This window comes from Thunnus maccoyii, chromosome 17 (assembly GCF_910596095.1).
Source record: "Thunnus maccoyii chromosome 17, fThuMac1.1, whole genome shotgun sequence".
NCBI lineage: Eukaryota > Metazoa > Chordata > Actinopteri > Scombriformes > Scombridae > Thunnus > Thunnus maccoyii.
The window spans coordinates 6297527-6320568 of NC_056549.1; the positions used below are offsets into that span (position 1 = coordinate 6297527).

Here is a 23042-nt window from a genome sequence, read left to right on the forward strand (position 1 = left end):
TCACTCTGTTGTCTGACAACAGAAACAGAAGAATATGTAAATGAGAAAGACTGTATGGTGAATCAACTGAAATAAAACACAGAACGCAGGTTGAACAAACACATCCTGTTTCTCCATAATGTTTTTCTGTCATTTTGCGTCTTTGGTTTATTCTGTAAACAACATCTATTTCCTGTCTGTCTGTCCTAGGAGGAGGATCGATCCTCTGTTGCTCATCCTGAGCTTTCTTTCATTTTTTCCGTGCTAAAGGGTTTTTTGGGGAGATTTTCCTTATTTGACTCAAGGGTCTAAGGATCCAGGATGTTGTGTTGCTGTACAGATTGTAAAGCCCCCTGAGACAAATTTGTGATTTGTAAAATTGGGCTGTATAAATAAAAAATACACTGATGGCAGCAAAGATGACAATTTTCTGTCGGCTCTAACTAATTTTTAAAGGGACGTATCATGTTTTTTTTTTTTTTTATGATTTTCTGTTATTTATATCCTGTTATAATGTTGGATGTTAAACATGGTCAGAGTTCCAAAACATGAGGTGAACGTACGTAAAAATGCTCCCTGCAAGTCAAAAGTCAGGGCTTCAACCTGCTCTACTTTGTTTGCAAAGTCACCTCGACTTCCTCCTCGTGATGACGTCAGATTGCTTGAACGTGTTGTTCATGTTGTCCACGATCATATTTCAGATCGGATTCAGCTCCAACATGTACGGATGAATTTGAAAAGTTGACATTTAGAGTAAAGAAAGAGAAAAATAAGTGAAATCCTGCTGCTATAATTTGTTTATGTAGCCTCTGGAGCCAGAGGAAGCTTCCTGAAGCTGACCAATCAGAACAGAGTGGGCTCATCGGGAGGCGGGCCTTAAAGAGACAGGAGCTAAAACAGCCTGTTTCAGACAGAGGCTGAACTGAGGGGCTGCATAAAGAACCACTATAAGACAGTAGTCTTAGTCTCTGGTTCTTCTCATCCAAATGCAGATTTAGTTCCTGAGTTCAATCAGTGTGCAGAACATATTTCAGTCCCTCCACAAAATTGCGATTTTGCGATTGCAATAATTAACGCAAATTCAAGAAATCTCTGCAGCATTTGCGAGAGCTTGCCGATTTTGCAAAATTACTGCAACTTTTCTGCATGAAATCAACAGACTGCTTGTGATGTGGACTTAATGTCTCATTGCATGTCGTGGTAACTTGTCTCATTGCAGCTCACAGCTGGTTTGAATTCAGTTTGTCAGAAGAATGAAAAGTCGATGTTGTTCAGACATAATCCACCTCAAACATAAAAATGGGCACTTTGGAAATGAAACTATATATTTATGGTAATGGATTTATTTTAGTAGCATTATTGACTTTTATTTGGTGCTAATGTTGAGGTGAAAATTTATTTAATAAAAGCCTATAAATGGAACTCAAGTACAGTATTTTCTTTTTTTATATAACTTTGAGCCCATGGTTCTCGTTCAAAAAATAAATTAAAAAAATTACCACTGATATATTGTTGTTTCTGTGATATGCAGTATGCTTTTTACTGAAGGAAGTCATTATATTGGTAGTAGTTTAAAAAAAAATTGCATTATTTTCCTTTGCATGCAATTTTCCCCAATTCCCGTAATTTTTACCACAAAAAGAGCACATAAAACATCAAAAGTCCTGTCGCAATTTTTGAGAAAAAGCCGCTGCGAAATAAATCATTTTTAGCCACAATAATCACAAAAAAAGCTGCGAATTCCTGGAGGGACTGACGCGCTCATCTTTCACGTCCAGGTGCCGAGTCCAAAAAACTGTAGATACTTTTCTCTCATTTCTCAAAGACATTATTCTTTCTGAGCATAATAAAGACAAACGTTTTTTAAAGGAGAGTCTCACAGTGTTTGAGAAACGGTTGCTGAGTTCCTCCAGAGTTTCTTGGTCCTCTGTCGTCTCTCATCACACTAAAACATTTACAGTTTCCTGTTCTTGTACCGTTAAAACCTACAGTTTATCTACTGGTCAGCAACACACACACACACACACAAACACACACACACACATATGGGTTATGTTCTTGTCACCAAAAAGCAAAGCGTACACCGCTAACCTCTGTGTGTGTGTGTGTGTGTTTGTGTGTGTGTGTGTGCTGTGGTTTGGTGCTGCTGGGAACTTTACGAGTGTGTGTGAACCGCTCGGTTTGGCCTGAGGCTGCTGGTAGGGTATGGAAAATACATTAAACACACACACACACACACACACACACACACACACACACACATCCCCTCCCTTCCTCTGTCTCTCTCTCTCTCTCTTTCTCTCTGTTTCTTTAACTTTCTGTTTGAGTTTTAATTTTTCAGTTTAATGAGCGTTATTGGCTCGAACGTGGAAAACATCGACGTCCAAGAATCTCTCTCTGCCTTCTGTCTATTTCTCCACCTCCAGTTCTCTTTTCATAACACTCCTACAACATGGCCAAAAGTATGTGGACACCCCCCCTTGTCCAAGATTTTGTGTGTGTTTTGTTTTTTTCTCTCTCTCTTTCCTATTTCCACATGACACTTCCCTGCACACAAAAACCAGCTCCATAAAGAAATGGTTTTCCCAGTTAGCTGTGGAAGAACTTGACCTCAACCTCATCCAGCATCAGCCAGACCTCCTCAGTCAGCGTTGATGGTGATAAAGTCTGAAGAGTGGAGGCGGTAAGTGTGTTTCCATCCACCTGTTTTTATTTGCATTTGCAATTTGTGCACAAAAAAAACCTGAATAGAAACACAAAAACATGTTGAAATATCTTTAAAAAGAGTTTAAAAGGAGTGAATGATGACATGGTTTTCCATCATTAGAGATTCGACTGTCGCTCTTTAATGAGGTCATCTTGTTACGTCTTCTTCTTCTGCGATATCTCTTCCACATATATGTGATTGAGAACTTGTCTCGTCATTAATAGTGTCACTGTCACGTGTTGCCAGAAACGTGAAAGGTGTCTACATACTTTTGGCCGGGTGTTAAAAGTGTTTAACAAGAACACCCGCAGAGAGAGAGAATGAAATCTTAATGAAACACTTAATGAAACACTACATATTAACCGTGTGTGTGTGTGTGTGTGTGTGTGTGTGTGTGTGTGTGTGTGTTCATGCTGCATTTAGCACATTTTCAGCTCATCAAGCAGAAACTTGCTTCTAAGTTATTTTGGCAAAATCAACTTTTTTTTTGTTTTTTTTGCATTTTTCACTTCCCAAACGTGCAGATACATTAACACACTTACACCACTGTGACATCATCAGTTTGTCCACACACATGCTCGTGCACACACACACACACACACACACACACACACAGAGTCCGACTGAGCACAAACTAATGAATGGACGAATCATGTGAACAAACAAATAAATGAACAATTGATCATGTGAACATACAGTGTGCACCAACAAACAAACCAATAAACAATGTATTTAATTAATGAAAGTCGATCCAACAAACAAACAAACAAACAACAATCCAGTGTACAAAAAATTAAATCGAACAACTGATCGACTGGACGAATGGACGAATTATCGAACCAACAAATGAAGCAGTAAATGAGGAATCGATTGAACAATTGAACAAATTGAACACACGTAGCAGTGATGTTTACACTGTAGGGATGGAGACCACATAGGGCTCTTTACCAGAACACAACCCAACGCCACGTTGCATCGGCCAATCATACAACCGCACATTCCTGGTGGATTACTTTTCAAACGTGACCGCCCTGGTCGGCTGTTTACCTCCCGATCATCACGACGAAAGATATACCAGCTGATAACTGTCCAGAGTTGTAAATTCCTGTCTATGAGTTCAACAAACCCTACTGCTTCTGATAAATCCTTAAATGCATTAATCTGTAACTCCAACTCAACTTCCTGGATCGTATTTCATTATCTCACCAGTACCTCAAACAACACGCCTCCAACACCCGCTGTAGTGCCAGATTTGGCCTAACTTTTACTCAGGTCAGATGTCTGACAGACTGTGACACCAAAATAACTTCCTGGTGTGACTTTGTGATATCTACATTTGGTTTATTATTGTCAGAAATATACACCAAAGAGCAAACTGTAACTTTCTACACATCACCAACAGACACTTAGTAGAAAAAAACAGGTCTGTGACAAGAGTTCAAACCCATAACTGCTCTGAAAAGATTAATTTCTGACAATATTTTAAAAAATGAATGAAAGCATGATTCCTGTGATGTGTTGCAGCATGGCTCCAAAATAAGAAAAAATGATTAAAGAATAAACCAGATGGACATGATATCATGATATCTAACAGCAGAGTTGTGACTTTTTCGGCAACATGACGAGCGGGAGGGTTTTTTTTTTGTTAATGGAAGCACATGACATGAAGAAAAAAAACATGCTCGAGCACAGAGATGGAAAAATACGAGTAAAGAAGGACAGTGGGAAACAAGTGTGTGTGTGTGGAATATGGAAACATGGGAAGTAGAAAAGACACAAATGAAAGATGGAAATCATATAAATCACTGCTGTCAGATGAAAGTGCTGCATCTCCGAGCGCTGCGGTTTTCCCATGCCCATTGAAAAATGCACCTTTTTTTTTTTTTTCAAACAGTAACACAAAATTCCCTTAACTTTCCCTTCGAGTAAGAGACGCAACATTTTTACCCGACAGCAGGAAAACAACAGACATGATAGCACATTAATGACATGAAAAACAAAACATGAATGAAGGCAAAAAAAAAAAAAAAATATGGATGTTAACCAGAAAATAACAGCTTCAGAACAGTTTATATTATTCCTCCACTGATATCTGGCTCCAAAAGAGACATTTAACGACTATTTTATGATGTGAAATTTAATTAAAGAAGCACTTTGCAGGATAATTCAGACTTTAATCATCATATAAAGATGAGAAAATTACACCCAATTGAGTTTTTTTGTCATTAAAATCACAGTTGCCCTGTGAAGCATTCAACTTTCTGTATTTCATACACTGAATAATAGAATTAAAATGATCATCATGGGCTCATTATGCGCCTGTAGCCACTTTAGATCAAGATAAACACTCACTCAGATTCATTTTCCAATAGAGGATTAAATGTCATAGTATCTCCAGATAATAAGATGTTAATTGTGGACACTAACGTCATTATATCTAATTATTCACTCACTTCATTCATCGTCTCACTGAGGGCTGCAGATTATTTTATGACTTTATTTTGTCAGAAGAAGTATTTTTCTTTTCAGTTTTTTTGTCAAGTTGCTCTCACAGCTGTTTGTTTTTCGAGGACACATTGACATGAACTGTGATTGGCTTCTGTTTGTAGCTCCGTCTGCACACATCATGTTGATTAATGGTAGCTGGGAGGATGTGTGTGTGTTTATGTGTGTGTGTGTGTGTTCATTATCTCTTGCACGTTGCATTCTGTTCCCCGCCTTGTGCAACACAACAAACCGTTCTCTGCACCCACACACACACACACACACACACACACACACACACACACACACACACACACACACACACACAAGGAGGGCTCTCGTTGATTAAATATATTCTCCTCTGCAGTCTGGTGTGTAATATCTGTAATAGTTAATGTATACATACTGGATCTCGTCTTTATTGGCTGTCTAGAGGTGAGGACTGGCTTGTCGGTGCAGTTGCAGGTGCAAAGTTTAAAGTTTTGAGACACATGTACGGAGGTTTTCTGGTGCACACGCAAGAGACCTGAACCATGCAATAACCTTAGTTGTTCAATCTAAACCTCATTCTTAAAACAAAGCCTAAACCCTCAAACTGCCCTTTAAAAAATGAAGAGCTGTAACAAAAAATATCCCCAAAAAAATCTCACTTTCTGAAAATCTTCTTACTTAACAAGATGCTCTCACTTTAAAAGAAATGTCCTCACTTTTCAAAAGCATCTCCTCTTACCTCATATGTTCTCACTTTCCAAAGATGTACCCTCTTTGAACATTTTTTTTTCAAAAACAAATTCTGAAAACCTTCCCCACTTTAAAAAAAAATGTCTCCCCTTCTTAAAATGTTTAACTTTGAAACATCTAATTCTCTTAAAACGTCCTCACCTAAAAAAAATACTACCTTCACATTCAAAAAATGTCCTCACTAAAAAGTTCCTGTCCTCTCTCTTAAGGTGTAAAACTCTAACTCGTCCTCAAAATGTCCTCACTCTCCAAAAATATCCCTTCTTACAAAATGTGTCTTAACTTTCCAAAAAAGTCCTCGCTTTTAAAAAAACGTCCTCCCTCTCTGTGTCCGTCTTTCTGCTCAGACTTTGATTTAAAGCTTTGATTCGACTAGCTGTTATTTTAGCGACATTAAACGCTCACATACTCATCCGCTTCTCGTTCCAAGTTTGATTTCAACTTCAAGTTTCTTGGTTTTTTTTCATGTGTGGAAGAGCTGAACAAGCAGATGTCGCTGTGATTGATTTCGATTACATTTCCACAAAGTGAAAAGTTTCCACTTCTGCCTTGAAGTATTGACTCAGCTTTGTCGAGTTGGACAGCTGTGAGAGCAACTTGTTTGTAATTTCCCCCAAAAAATCCATCCTTTGCTGACATTTCCTGTTCAGAACAACATGGTGGCTGAACTGGTTTCCTACCGTTCCTGTGCAGAGTCATCCACAGCAGTACGACCGGGACGACGTGACGGAGCCTCCACCTTCCACCTCCTCCGCCGGCTGTACGGGACTCCCTGAAGAAGCAGCGGGAAGACGACATCAGTCAGTACGACACAGAACTATATGAGCTATAACAGAGGCTGGTTGAGATGCTTATTGTGGTTTTCACAGCTGTTTAATGTCTGTAAGGAAAAACACAGCAATTTTCATTCTGAAGTCACTAAATGTATCATTTGTTTCCCAATATAACACGAAAAAATCGACATAAACAAAGGATCCATCTTCAATTATCTCCCAGAAACACACAACCAAAACAGGAGCCAAGGGAGTAAGTTTATAAATAAAGCAATCAATTTTATTTTCTTCATTTATATGAATGTATATCAGCAAATAACACATTATGATAATGATAATGGTAATATACAGTATAAAAAAAGCCACTTAAATTGCTGCATTATAAAGCATTAACTCTAAAATCATCTTGTATTTCCTCAATAATGACCTGATACTTTATGACCTTACATAAAAAAAAACTTCAAACAACTATTTCAAATGTTCAAAATGAAACTTTAAACTCAATAAATAAAGTTTATTCCCATCTTTCCTACGAAGAGCGCTTCATGCCCTTTGCTTTACTGCGTTGTTTTTGATTTATGATCAGTTCCAGCATCTTTTTAGGAGAATGTTCTATAAATAATAAAAAGAAAACATTACTTTTTTAACCAAAAATGCAGAGGTGATGAGTTTTCAGCCGTGAGTTGTGTCTGTCTAACTTCCAACAAGAGGACAGGCCAGCAGAGCCGATACCCAGGACAAAAAAAACTAAAGTAAACTGAGTAAATCACTCGACGCTGCTCCGGTTTATTGCTGTGAGTGTACGGTAATAACTGAAGGATGAACAGATGAACACATTAATGTTTTGATCAACTCAGAGTTTTCTCCCATCTGGATGGTGGCTGGACAGTGAAAGGACTCTGTTTACACTGATTTAATAAATCAAACTGGAACTCTAAAAGTGCCAGTGCTCCAACACAAACACAAACTTTCAGATGATAGTTTAGCATGTTTAAACAGTTAAAAATGCCAATCACAGTCTACTAAACCCGAAGGTAATGTCCACAGATGGCCTGTTTTCTTCTGTTTTGTTTGACCGACTGTCCAAAATCCAAAAATACAGAATTTTATTATAATTAATACTGAAAAGAAAAGTAGTAAATCCTCACAAATAACAGGCTGGACAATTAAACAATTAAACAATTGTCAGAATAGTATTATTGTTGTGTTATGTCCACTGGCAGCAGGATAAACAGGTGACCAGGGATCACACTGGGTACCACCTACGCTCTCGTGATGGCCCAGAGGATAACGCCCCAGGGGAGCCAATCAAATCGCTCCATCAGGCAGCGATAATGTCGTTACAGTGACGGACTCACGACACTGATTCTGCTAATGAGACGAGAGCCCTCATGAGGATGAAATCAACCTGTTAAAGGTCTGAAAATCATAATATTACCATCAACACTCTCCTGTTGATGTGTTGATCAGTAAGAAATAGATGAAATAGCTTATTAGTCTTTGGAGCCGTTTCTAAACAAACTAACACGAACAAATGATGAAGGAACATGTCACCCAGTGCAGCGGCGTTGCTCACTGATGTGTTTTTAATAGTTTTTGGACAACAACAGAGGTCTACGGCACAGAGGAATAAGATATATCAGGCTTTTGTTGCTAAGGTTGTTGCTAAGGTTGTTGCTAAGGTGTTTCCATGTGTTGTTCGCTCTCATAGTTCTGATCAGATTCAGCTCCAACATGTATGGATGTATTTGAGAAGTACATTTGGAGTAAAGAAGTAGAAAAAAAGCGAAGTGCTGCTACTATAGTTTGTTTACGTAGCCTCTGGAGCCGGAGGAAGCTTCCTGACCAATCAGAACAGAGTGGGCTCATCAGGAGGCGGGCCTTAAAGAGACAGGAGCCAAAATAGCCTGTTTCAGACAGAGGCTGAACTGAGGGGCTGCATAAAGGGCCAGTATAAGATAAATAAGGAGTTTTTAACTGTAAATCATGCAAAGATATTCCAGTAGAGCCCAAGAGTATAAATACAGACCTGGAAATGTGCAGAATATGTCCTCTTACATCATTTCATCGTTTCTGCTTCTCAGCCAGCAAAAGCCTATTAGACATCTCTAAGTTGGAGTTAATTCAACCTTAAGCTACTGTAAATGTTGAGATGTAAACCTGATATAAATCAATACGTTTATTTGAAAGGATTCAGATTCAATAAGTGGATGTTGTTTTGATAAAATGCTATCAAACCCTGATCGCTTTGAGTTTGGTGGGTGAACAAATCTAGAAAAATGCGATGTACACTTTTCACAATTTTGTGACACTTAAAAAATTAAATAATCGAGCAATTCATTGTAAGAATCTGACAAATCATTAATGAAAATAACAGTTTGTTGCAGAACCTGAGTGCAAATTACAACATTTAAGAACACACTTCAGTAAAAAGTAAAAGATATGAATCCTTCACTGTTTCACAGCAGGACAGACGCAGCAGGGTCACACTCTGCTTCATGTTTTATTCACATATCAGCTCTGTTTGGATTCTACCCGTCTATCACTCTCACACATGAAGATATTATGACGAGACTGACACGAGAGTACAGCGCTGTGTTTTCTTGAAGCTGTCAGCCGTCTGACACCTGAGTTCATCTTTTATTTTCTTGACGGAGGTCTGGATGCTCTTATCTGCTCACCAGAGACTAAAAAAGAAAAGCCTGTTATCTGTAGTTCATGACGCTTCGCAAACAAACAATCCAAAACTCAAAAGTTTAACACAAGACAGATAAAATCTTTTCAGAATATAATACAGATAGTAAAAGACGGATTTGTTTTGAGGTGTTTTCCTACAAATTGTCTTGATATCAGGGTCAATTTTAGGTTTGTCATAATTGAGTTCTGTAAAATTATATTAAAATACGTTAATTATCAATCATATATTATATATTAGCAGTCATTCATGATATTTGAATGTTACAGTGGTTCCTTTTTAGCTTTTCTACCCTTAAAAAAACACATTTAATGGAAAAACGTTGCACAATTTTGAAAAATTCCAGTTTACCATTAGCTTGAAATATCAGCTTTCAACAGGCTCGATCCCAGAAAAACCAGTATCTGCATCAGTCTTCAGAAACCAGTACCGGTCTAATAGCTCCAACATGAGCAGGAAAAATCCCCATACTGTATATGTTTATTGTTCTTGGCATTTCAGCTCACATCTGTATAATGAGGAATAACAACTCTTGTTTTAGCTCAACACATTTTTGCTTTCTGAGTGCGCTGTTACTCAACACAGCTGCTGTTACTCGTGTCCTGGGATTAAAAAGACCTGAAAACCACCTTGTTTCCACAGAAAGCCCAAAATGGTTTTGAAAGGCTGAGGTCCAGAAAACATGTTTGGCAGCTCAAAGGAACAGTGTGTTGATGTGACCCTGCAGCTCCAATACAGAATGACTGCAGTTACGCGTGTGAAACGGAGCAAATACTTCCATGGGCCGCTCAAAACCGGTTTGTCTCATATGTTCCGAGATCGGGGCGATTGTGAAGCACCACTACAGACAAAGCACAGATCTTTGGAGCAAACATACCCACTCAAATCCAAACTGAAGGCATAGAAAATAAACAATCAAAGAGTCCAACATGATCAATCCACTTTTTGAGATGCACATTTTTTAATTTTTTCAATGCAGCCCTTATTATAGGCTACTTGAAATGAGAAAAGAACATTTATTTACTATTAGAGTGCTTTGTATAATAGCATGTTAGTTTTTTTCATGTTGTTGGTGTATGTACTCGTTCACCTCACGTCAACTGTATTCATTTTTCTATGTGCTGAAGTAGCAATACCGGAGGCCAAGCAATTGGCTTGTTCCGAACAGGAACAGGAACATGCATGAGTAACACCAATTCTGTTTTCATTGCACTGGCTCCCTGTCTCCTTCAGGATTGACTACAAAGTCCTGCTAGTCACATACAAATCCATCAACAGATATGCACCTCCCTACCTACAGGAACTGATCATACCACAAACTTCCACAGCAGCTGGAGGGGCGTGTTGGTGTCTGAATCTGATTGACAGCAGCTGGAGGGGCGTGTTGGTGTCTGTGCTTGATTGACATTCACTGGAGTGGCATGTCATTGTCTGTGTTTGATTGACAGCAGCTGGAGGGGCGTGTTGGTGTCTGTGTTTGATTGACAGCAGCTGGAGGGGCGTGTTGGTGTCTGTGTTTGATTGACAGCAGCTGGAGGGGCGTGTTGGTGTCTGTGTTTGATTGACAGCAGATGGAGGGGCGTGTTGGTGTCTGTGTTCGATTGACATTCACTAGAGTGGCATGTCGTTGTCTGTGTTCGATTGAAAACAGCTGGAGGGGCGTGTCGGTGTCTGTGTTTGATTGACAGCTGCGGGCAGGCTACCTGTGTCACACCGTATGAACTAAGAAACAGTAAACAAACTGCTGTAGCTACAAGTCATGGACAGACTGCGTGTTTCTAGAAGGGACTTTGAAGAGCAACGAACAAACCACCATCTAACAGGTCAGAGGTGACATTTGTGGGCATGTTTACATGCTGTCCAAGCACTAGCTCTCACTCTGACCTCTGAACTTCACTGTATGCTGCGAAAGCGATGCATGTTGACAGCTATATTCTGAGCACTCTCTGCTGACCTTTTACTATAGCAGCACAGACACACATATAGTAATCTCTGGTTATGCCACTGGTACAAATAACAATTATCCTCACAATGTCTGTAAGTTTAAAAATGGGAAACTACTGTGCTTTAGTGTTTTGCTCTATAATATAGTCTGTTGAAACCCCTTATGGGCCACACAAGCACTGCACTGAACACTCTTCGTCTTCTAACCCAGCCACATTGTCTTGTTAATAATGGATTTTTCCATGTTAATGGTGAGTTATGGTTGTTTTCTCTCGGTTATTTTTAGTCTGAATCCAGCCTGATGCTAATCTGAGCTCTGCAGACTGTGAAACTATAAACACAGCAGCAATTAGAGTCTCTGTGGGCTGGTTTTAAAGTTCATTTCATGTTAATTACTTACAGGTGTTAAAGTTACTTGAGTGTTAAAAAGTCAGACTGCACGACAGGATTATGATATTATGATGTTATTATTATACAAACTTGTCCGACAACCTGGATTTCAGTATCTCTGAAATCCATCTGACAGACTGAACATGTTTCTCAATGAGGAGGCATCCTGGTATTCGTTAACTTAATATAAACCATATCAAGTGAAACCAGACACATGCAGTGGTCCACAATTGGCCACATTTCCTACACCTTCTTTACTCTTCACACAGCTGCAGTCAATGTCAAGGATATCACTGTCTATGCAGCTCAGACTTCATAAATTGACCTTTTTATGGTATATTTCTATATGATTGTTAGGAGCTAGCAGCTAGCAATAAAGGAAGAATACATGGCTACATCAATTAAAAACAAGGTAAAATTAACAATGCTTAAAAGGTTAAAGTGCAGGAATGGACAATGAGACAAATAATAAATAAAAAGTAAGAATAATTAAAAGATTAAAAGCAATAACAATTACAGTCAATAAAATTGGCAATTAAACCTGGGGACTCACTCAGCGGTATTAATGAGGTCAACTTGAAGTTTTTTTGAAGCATATTCCAAGTATGTGGGGCACAGTAACAAAAAGCAGATCTTCCTAACTCTGTATGAATTTTTGGTACTTGCAAGGTGAGCCATGTCTGTGAGCGGGTACAATGGCTGCCAACATCTATCTACTAAAGGAAGGAATCTGTCTGTATGTCTGTATGTGTGTCCTTCACGTATCTCTTAAAATGTTCATCTGATCGACTCCACACTTGGCGGGTGTCTGGCTGGGGACCCAATGGAGTGCAGTGTCAAATTTGGTTCAATTTGGACACACAATTCATTTAATATTAATAAACTTTGAATAAACCGGCGATCAGCCACTCTGTGCAGGGGCAGGGCGGAGCTTCAGGGCTCTGCCAACTGAATCCTGCATGCCAGGCAGAGACCAGAGACGAGGAGGGACACGAGTCAGGGAAAAGTGCTGTAAAGAGAGAAGAGTAAACAGCGAGAACAGAGCTTTTCATCGAGAATGGACACTCTGACCCCGTGTCTAGACAGAAAGCGTAGCGTTAGCAGCACATTTAGCAGATCAGCAGCGAGTAACTCCACACGAGGCGTTCAGGTACATGGTTGAGCATGGGTCACCCGCGTTTTGGAAGCACTCAGAGCCCAATACACAATGAATGTATTTACACACATAAAACGGAGCAACGGACTGTTCATAACCAGTTTGTCTCATATGCTCCGAAACCGTGGCGATTGTGAAGCGCTACTACAGACAAAACACAAATCTTCGGAGCAAACATACCCACTAAAATCCAAACTCAAGGCACAGAAAACAAACAATCTAAGAACCAAAAAGAACATCAGTTTCTTTCATATTGTTGGTCTGTATACACGTTCACATTTTACAACAGTATTCATTTTCTATGCGTTGAAGCAGCAATACCACAGCCCAGGCGTCACCCTGCTCCAAAAAGGCACGTTTTGAACTAGTTTTGAACTAGTTCCAAGACAGCAGGGCTGAGAGATGTGAAGGGGGGGCGCTTTTGTAAAATAGCTCTGTAAATAAAAAGGGAAAAAAAGGAACAAATGCTAATCCCTTCTTGTTGACAGAGGAGGCAGGCCAGTTTTTTGGTAAAATAGACAATGGTGTTTCCCATAACTATCTCCAGTAATTAATCTTAATGCGGAGTGATATACTGCATCCAAAGGTTTGAGAGTGGAACTGGCCGCCCGCCCATAAATAACATCTCCATAATCCAATAGAGAGATGGAAGGATGGATGTATAAACGCCAAGGACATATTTTTGTCCCCATAAAAGTAAAAGAAAAATCAATAAAATAAATAACTTAGAATAAATACACGAAATGGTCAAAAAATTTCAACCGAATCATTCTGAGAATAAGACTACAGCTTATACTCCCATAAAACCTTAAAATCCAGGTCAAACCAGGTTATTCAGTGAGTGCTGGTCCTGTTTAGCTCTGTAGTAGAAACCAGAATAAAGATAAGGTGGTCCTGTTCTGTAAGTTTAAAGGGAAAAGAGATAAAAATCTGTGGTAATTCAACCCAACACAAGACATGAAGCATTAACTTTGACCTAATGGGGTGGAGAAGTCAATTTTATAGCCCAGTATCACGAATCACAAATTTGCTTCAGGGAGCTTTACAATCTATACGACAATAAATCATCCTCTGTCCTTAGACCCTTGGTTCAAATAAGGAAAAACGCCCTAAAAAACTGGGGGAAAAAAATGGAAGAAACCTCAGGAAGAACAACACAGGAGGGATCCCTCCGCCAGGACAAGACGTTGGGGTATTGGAGGTATCCTGAAAATGATCCAAATTCATCCTCTCAGGGCCACTAATGTCTGCATTATCAGCCAATGCATTCATTTTTCAAGCAAAAAATGCTTTTATTTTTCTTTTGCTTTCAACAATGAGTGCAGAAGTAGCTTCAGTTCCTTGATTAGCAACATTACAAAGCACCAGCAGTAAGATGGTCAGAGGTCAGAGGTCACAACATAAAAAAAATCAGGATGTTGCTAAGCGTCTCCTGCTTTCAGAGCCACAAGAGAACCGAATCCGAATGTCGTATTTGGTGTTTTTGTTGGCCCGTCACTCTTCTGGCTGACTTGAACATATTTAGCTGTCGCTGCTGTCAGCAGGCTGTAAAACACGGAGACTGACAGCTGCGTGATGTCAACGTCATAAAAACAGACGGGTGGCGATCGGAGAGTCAGCGGAGCGGGAACATAAAATCGGCTCATCTTTTAGACACCGAACTGTAAATCACACACAGGTAAGGACTTAAAAGGTGGGAAAGCAACTGAATGTATAAATGTTATTTTAAAATGTAATTTACTTTTGTTCCACTTTAGTCTGTTAATCAATTAGTTGTTCAACAGAAAATTAATCTGCAACTATTTTGATAACAGATTCATCATTTTGAGTCATTTTTTTGAGATAAAAATGCTAAAATTCTCTGATTCCTGCTTCTCAAATGTGAATATTTTCCTGTTTCTTTAGTTCTCTATGACAGTAAACTGAATATATTTGGGTTGTGGACAAAACAAAACATTTTAGGACGTCATCTTGGGCTTTTTTTGGAAGACAGACAGATGACGTCATCCTGCTGATGGAGGCGTCAGATCAGGAAACACCTCATGTGTCGCTCTGGAAGTGTTTTGTTGTTGAGAACTTGAGAAATTCTGCAACTAAATTCAACTTAAATCATTTAAGCTCTCGGTTAGTTTTAGGCAGCAGATGAAACGTATCTGCTACAGTGAAACTTTCATCCAAAAGTCAAAGTTTTCTGTGTTTGTCTGGCTGCTGCTCATCTCTTAAACCTCTGAAGTTACCTGTGTGTCTGTCTCCAGATCAGCGGAGGATCTCAGCTGTACGTTTACTCTATCTCTGCCTGATCAAACTGATGAATTACTAAACACTTGCTGGATTTAAATAAGTAAAAAGAGATGAAGACTGAGGAGGGAACTTTGAGACTTTCTGAACTTGTAATTAAAAGTTCTACTTATTCTCTTAGAAACACATTGTGTGCATCATAAATATTTAAACCAGGCGGCATAGAAAGAGAACACAACCCGGTTTAATTTCATCGTCCAGCTTCGTCGTGTCCAGCGCCGCAAATTCATGCAGCTCCTGACATTAAAAGAAAACTCGCCTCTTTGTCAAGTCATGCGTCTTGTTTCCTTGTTTCCCCTCCTCCCGCCTCCGTCTTCAGTATGGAAATGGGAGTGAATGACAAGCAGAGCGAGGTCATCGAACACGACCGCATAAAGAGAGCGATTCATGTGTCTGCAGGGCTGGACGGCAGCCTGCAAACCCTCCGCCTCGAGTCAGACATTTTGTGGCCCAGAAAATCCTCGATCGCACAGTCACACTGAGAGTTTCACATCACAAAAAAAAAAAAAAAAAAATAGGAGAATCCACCTTCAAATTAAGAGGAAGAACTTGGAAGTTGTGTTTTTTTTTACAGCTGTGGTTCTCAAACTTCTTTTATCATCACCGTCATGCCACATAAACAAACTTAATCTGAAGATGATTTGGGGGAAATGTGTGACCAAACAAATGTTTTTAAACCTAAATAACATCAAGAGGAACAGATTTTTTGAGTTACTGTTGTGCAAATGAAAAATGCAGGTTCAATTTTGCCCAAACTGATGAGTTTTTTGTCACAAATGACACAAAGCTCAAGAGTAAAACAGGAAAAGTAGGACCCTGTGAAATCCATCTGAATTTTTCCCAGATTCCACTTTATTTTTCTCAAGTTCCGTGTTTTACATTTTAATTTAAGTCTGTGTTTTATGATTTAAGCACATTTTGTCATCAGAAAGTATGAAGAATCATTGAGTTTCCTCCCTATACTTTTGCATTACTTTGTGATACTTTTCTTCTTCTACTCCCTCTGAGCTGTATGTCTGTTTCCTCTCAGCTGCTCCCAGTGCACCGCCCCAGTATGGATCAGCTCATTGACTTTACTTTGAACTGGGCATTAAGTATGCTGATATAGTGCTACTGCTCAATAGGCATGGTTATGTAATTAGTGAAAGTAAACTTCTTAGATCAAGAGGTCTCTCCAGAAGAAAGCAGTAATCTACAGGATGCTGTCGGATCATTCAGAGCGCTCAGGACGACCGCACGGATACAGACGGACGGATTCTAAATGTAGAGAGTTCGGCCTATGAGTAAAAAAAAAAGAAGATGTCTGCTTGATTATGAAAGACCTGGATCCCAGAGGGGTTTCACTGAGGACAAGGAGACGTCTCCGGAGGCCCGAAAGGCTTGAGTTTATAATAAGAGTCAATATGCCAGATGAAACTCTGTCCCTTTGAGACGTAAATCAGCCTCCGGAAACGTCTCCTTTTCCTTCCAAGAATTCAAAAACACTTTCCTATAAAACGGTTAAATTTGACACAATCATCAGTCAGCAAACAGATTTTCTCTGTCAGCAGCGTTCGATCTTAAACATCAGTCTAAAATTCAGTTTCTTTATATCCATCAAAGAACTTTATCTTCTAAAAATGAGGTTTATAAACTGCAGGTTTGCATCAGCGAATACCTGAGCATGAAGATTCATTCTTGACCTTTTATAATCAGAAGAATCTGAACTCCGATTCCAATTATTATCTGTTTTTCCAGGACTTTCAGCTGCATCTCATGGTCTTCATCAGAGCTCACTGAGTTGTCACCCTTTATTTTAATCAACATAACTTTTTTGATGAACATATTTGCAGAATTTTTTCCGACAATGCTGAAACTACATTATGATTGTTTATATTGTTCTGTTCAAGCACTCAGTTTTCATCAGAAACGAGCAGTGAACACACCACAGACATATCATCACCTTTTAAGCTGATATGTTAAACAGTTGCTTATTTCCACATCCAGCAGTTACGGAGCAACTTTATCATTCATTTGGAGTCGTGTTTCTGTCCACCTGGTGAATCTAAGTCCAATATTCACTCTCTTTTAGCTCTGTTTTTGCTCTTTACCAACTCCTGAGGGAAATATCTGGCTCTTTAGCTGCTAAATGTTCCACAATGTTCACCAGCTAGTCTACAGCTAACTGTGTCTGTTTGCCGTTTGGTGCTGAGCAGGTAGTGTACAGTGGCTTTTTAGAGCTTTTTCTCTGAAAACAGCTGGATGCTGCAGCCAAAAACGACACTATAAGACGACTGAGAGTGAAGCAAAACAGTAAAGTTGCAGCCGGACAGATAAACAACGAGCTGAGACTCGTTATAAAGCTCCGTAAAGACGAGAGGAGCTGCAGAGTTGCTGATAAAAAATATAGATTATAGCAGTTTTAAAGTTTGCTAAAGAAGGTGAAGTATGGAGTCAGCACTTAGATCTGTGCAGCCACCATCCGCCCTGACCTCGTCCCGATGACTTCTGGAGAGGATGTTTCCTTCAAAATAAAGTGTATAATCATCATTTTTCAAAGACAGGGTTGCATCAGGAGGTCAGATTCTCATGTTTGGATTAGCAGAGATAAGACACCCGTCTCTGTTTCAGCTCCACTTTGTGCTTCGGCCAAAAAACAAGGGTGGATTTTTATAAATTTCTCACCCCACGCTGTTTTATGTTTGCTGCGATTCCCCTCAGCCTGGCCTGTGACTGACCGCTGGGAGAGTTATGGGAATGCCTCTTTCTTCTTCTTCTTCTCCTTCTTCTCTGAATAATGTCATCAGGATCTAACTAAACCTGCAGGTGGAGAGATCAAATCTTCCCCTTCACTTTAATTAAACCACATTCCTCTCCGGACCACCTGACTCTCACTTTTATTGGCTCACTTGTCGTCTTGATTTCACTCTTTTTGCTTCATGTGTCTAACAGCTGCTGTATCTTTTTGTTTAAGCGGCTAAAACTACACCTGTAAACATCTTCAGTCATTTTCTGACATTTTATAGATCAAACAACTCGGTGTTTATCAAAACTGTTGCCGATCGATCGACTAATCGTCTCATCTTAAGGTAGTTCAGGGACAGGTAAGCCCCCCCCCTCCTCCCTCCCTCCATCCCTCCCTCCCCCACACCGCACACACTTCCTGTCAACAGGACGCCGTTTGACGTCACCTCATGTCTCCTTCGTATTCAGAGCTTCAAATCTGGGACACACAACATGTTTTCTGGGCGTATCGCCTTAACAGGTTGTGTAATCGCTGGCAGTGACAGCGTCCACCTTAAACAACACTTTCTTTGATAAAGTCAGAGTCACATCACTGCAGCGAGATTTTCAACTCTTATACAACCGTCACTGCAGTGATTTTAATCCTCCGTGGTATCATTTTAACATCTGTATATTATTCCAACACGTTAATCATCCTACAGGTATATTCATCTCTTCTTTTACTCTTTTCAATTCAGCAGTTTTCAAGTCAAACTTTGACTCATTTTGACATTTGAAACAGTGAAAACATCCTAAATTATGTTTTTTTTTTTTTTGCATGAAATTTGATTAATTTTCCTACAGTGACCCTAAAAATGGAAATATTTTGTAATTTTAGGCTTTTATACAGAGAGACTGTTCTTTAAATTTGTTGAAATTATTTTTAGGCTCAATCAAATTTCTTTAAAACATATTATGATTATTATTTGTATCTTAAAACAACATCTCCTCCTTCTCCTTCGTGTAAAAATCGAGAACCTCTGAACATGTAAATATTGTTGATTTCAACAGTTGAGACGTGATTGCATCCTGGACCACAACTGGCTCCAAACTAGTTAAGATCAAGTTTACTTTATTGTCATTTCTCAGCACTTATACATTGAAACAAAACTTGTCCTCAGCATTTAACCCATCCTGCACACTGGCAGCATTCATGTGTTTGATGGTGGGAGGAAACCAGAGCACCTGGCGGAAACTCACTCGGACACGAGAGAACATGCAAATCCGCACAGAAAGGTCCAAGATCCAATCCAGGACCTTCTGGCTGTGACGAACCAGCGCTGACCACTGAGCTAGTAGCTGTGATGTCACAAATCCTGCTCGTAGCTTCACGTGTTAAATTTAGATTTAAGATGAACACAGAAAAACAAATCCTGCACAGTGAAGACAACGACATCCAGTGGAGGAGGGGCTTTAAATTCAACCTCTATCAACTGAAGTCAGTCAGAGGCGGGGATACTGAGAGAAAGTCTATATGATTAAATGATTCATTTGAATGTCCAACAACATTTTACACCAGTTTTAGAATATTTTACACTACGACAGACGGCAAACTTGAACATCAACATGCTGTATGTCAAAGCAGCACAGAACCATATTCAGCTGTGGACAGTTCACACACACTGAACGCAGGTTTATCCCTGATCAGGAGACGATTTATTGTCACAGCCGCAGCCACGCTATAGCAATAAAACAATGCACTTCAACTTTATAACACCCTCCAACCCACACACCCCTACACACACACACACACACACACACACACAGCAACTCTGAACTCGCTTCCCGCGCTGCACCACACCAACACGAACACACAAAACATCTGAAATTTATAGCGAAAATATTGTAACCAAGACCAAAGTGAGGAAACGTAATAAAGACACATTTGCCAACCTTCAGCATAAGTTTTTTACTGATTTGTTTAGTAAAGCTTTTTTGCCTTGCAGTTACAGCCCTCCGCCAGTAGGGGCTGCTGCAGCCTCCTCAGCAGGCTGTAGACCGCTGTTGTCCAAAAACGATTAAAAACACGTCAATGAGCCACACCGCTGCACTGGGTGACATGTTCCTTCATTATGAAGAGTTTGGTCATGTTAGTTTGTTTAGAAACGGCTCCAAAGACCAATAACTGTGATCATGTTTTCAGTCTCAGGAGAGTAGTTCTGTGTAAAGCCACTGAGCATGTGCGGGAACACAGTTCTGTTACAGCTTCACTTGCTTGTTGTTCTACATATCACAACCTCTCGACTCTGTACTGAAGTTCTTTCAGAAATTTATAATGTAACCGTGTTCCTGAACATGCTCAGTGGCGTCTGCCTTACTACTGACAACTTCCCAACTCTATGAACAAAGTACTTCTTTCAACCCAAACAACAATCCTTCCCTAAAACTAAACCAAGTGGTTTTTGTGCCTGAACTTAACAAAACAAGCTACAACAATTAGTCGATCAGCAGAAAATTAATCGCCGACTATTTTGATAATCGATTAATCATTTGGAGTCATTTTTAAAAAAAAGAAAATGTCCAAATTCTCTGATTCCAGCTTCTTAAATGTGAATATTTTCCTGTTTCTTTACTCCTCTATGAATAAAAACTGAATATCTTTTGGTTGTGGACAAAACAAGACTTGTGAAGACGTCACCTTGAGCTTTAGGAAACATTTTTCACCATTTTCTGATATTTTATAGACAAAACAACTAATCTATTAATCAAGAAAATAATCATTAGTTGCCGCCCTAAAGCAAACTTTAACCGTATCGTTGTCACATTATAAAACATATAACCGTGTTCCCACACATGCTCAGTGGCTTTTGGAGCCGTTTCTAAACAAACTAACGCAACCAAACTCTTCATAATAAAGGATCATGTCACCCAGTGCAGCTGTGTGGCTTACTGACGTGTTTTTAATAGTTTTTGGACAACAACAGAGGTCTACGGCACAGAGGAATAATATATATCAGGCTTTGGATTCACACATGATACTTGTCAGTAAATCAGTTCATTGTTGGTTTGGATCCAAACATGAGATTTGTTGACAATAATAAAAAATATATAGAAAACTGTCAGACGTATCCTTTTAAACTTCAAAGATACACACAATGAGTTTTGGCGAGAAACACTAACAGGCCTGTTGTAAGTCACTACTGGAATATTATAAGGATTTAATATTTACACCACATCAGTCCAGAAACATTATAGCGACTTTAACCATAACTCTTCATTCCTGTGGTTCCTAACATGGAGGTTGTAACCTCAACAAGGCATCACAAGATGATTAAAAACATAGGAAAATCTAAATTCTGCTTTTCTCAGATATTTGCCTTTTTTTTTTAAGGGAAACATTGGATACTTTTTTTTTTTTTTTACTGCCTCTAAAAATGAATCCAATGAAACAATCTGAGAAGAAAACAGTCACTTTTCCTTCTCTTCAAAAAGAGAAGAAACTCTCTTCATGTTACTGCTCAGTATGGCGGAGACAGATTGTAAACATATGAAACTATAGGCGGCCAATAGCATCATGGAAAACATCTTTTTTTTTCTTCTTCAGTTTTCCACCACAGAGTTCAGCTCTCATGTTAGACAAAAAGAAAAGAACTTTTTTACTGTGTCGCCTGCTTCTCCCCATTAACCTCACGTCAATCATCAAAAAAAACAAAAACTTTCAGCTCAATCACAAAATCACAACTGTTTCTGTTTAATTAACGCGTTCTGGCACCTCTGAGAGCGCAGGGAGAGCGCAGAAAACGGGGCCGGAGCGGCTCTGTTTAACGGGAGGAAAAGTTACTGAAGGAGCATTTAAAGTAAAAATAATTAACTTAACACCAAAGTGCAAAAGTTAAGAGTCCGGTTGAAGGTTTAAACGAGTTATTTCTCATGTTTAAATGGCTGAAAACAGCGCGGGATCGACTGGCTGCAGCGCGTTAAGTGAACCTGGAGGAAAAATAATGAGCTCGACATGAGGACTGAAAGGATATTTTAGAAGCAGACTGCATAAATAAAACTTTAAAAGCTAAATGTTAACATAAAAACGATGCTTTTGTGTATTTAAAATGTCATTAAAGAAGGAAAAAACTCGCTTTTTAAACCCCTCAGACACAAACAAGCTCCTAAATGCAGATGTTAAAATGCAAATATCACATTAAAACCGTCAGACAAACATATTCCTTGTAAAAATGTTTAAAGATTTATGATTTTAGGACTCACATGTGTTCACTGGAGCGGCAGCTGGTCCCCCTGCAGGATCATTCTCCCTCTCCACAAACTCTGCACTTCAGTTTTTTTTGGGGGGGGGGAGTTTTTCTTGCGCTGAAACTTTTAAAGACTCCTCATCAACGTCTCCAGAAATCCAAAATGCGCCTCGTTGACGCGCAAAAGTCTCCAAAGTTCGGAGAGAAAGTGAGACAGAGAGAGAGAGAGAGAGAGGAGGAGAAAGCGGGTGGGTTCGCTTCAATGATCCGGACTGCCCGGCGGCGGGGACAAGATGCTGCCACTGACAGAAAGCCAGCGGAGAGTTTCAGGGTTTGGTTTGGAGACGCTGTGGAGTCAAACTGGAAGGACTGGAACAGCTCTCTTCCGGTCAGGATGCCAAAATAAATGTAGCCGGGCAGGTTTAGAGCCAAATGTTCAAAATAAAACGAGTCGGACACATTTATGCGCCAAACAGAGAAAAGAAAGAAAAATGTTTGACTTTGGGCTCTGAGTGCCAGATGACAACATGTGGGAAATAAAACATCCAATCACAAAGTATATCTTAAAGGAGAGGTTTTCAAGTTTGATTGTTTTTTTCAATATATTTTGGGGCGTTTTCAGTGTTTATTAATGAGACAGTGGAGAGATGACAGGACTTGAAGGGAGTGAGTGATGGAGGGTCACATGTATCAAAGGTCCGCAGCTGGACTCGAACTGCAGAAGTTGTGGTTATACGGCTGTAAATTAGGCAGAGACTGTAAAAAATAATGGACGTACACACCGTGACGTCACTCCATGGATGTATAATACAGAGAGCTGGATAGGACGCCGCTGCCGCTCAGCCTTATAGCCAATTTTCCTAGTGGCCACTCGCGGTATTACAACGAGAAATACCCCAAAAATCATTTTTCCCCATAGACCACCTCT

At 39.5% G+C, this 23042-nt stretch overlaps 1 protein-coding gene across 10 annotated transcripts in view; it reads right to left on the reverse strand.

Moving 5' to 3' along the window:
* Positions 1-23042, reverse strand: part of adgrg6 (adhesion G protein-coupled receptor G6) — a 132170-nt gene extending 109128 nt beyond the window's left edge. For 5 of the 10 annotated variants that reach the window (XR_006091930.1, XR_006091931.1, XM_042389607.1 and 2 more), the window contains exons 1-2: positions 22131-23042; positions 6592-6683 (exon numbers count right to left, since the gene is read on the reverse strand). Coding sequence is in view for 8 of the 10 variants with exons in the window: in XM_042389607.1 (XP_042245541.1) it covers positions 6592-6683; positions 22131-22132 (94 nt within the window). In the remaining 2 variants the exon portion in view is untranslated. The remainder of the gene's footprint in view (positions 1-6591; positions 6684-22130) is intronic. The other 5 variants (XM_042389608.1, XM_042389610.1, XM_042389609.1 and 2 more) reach the window with 2 other exon arrangements.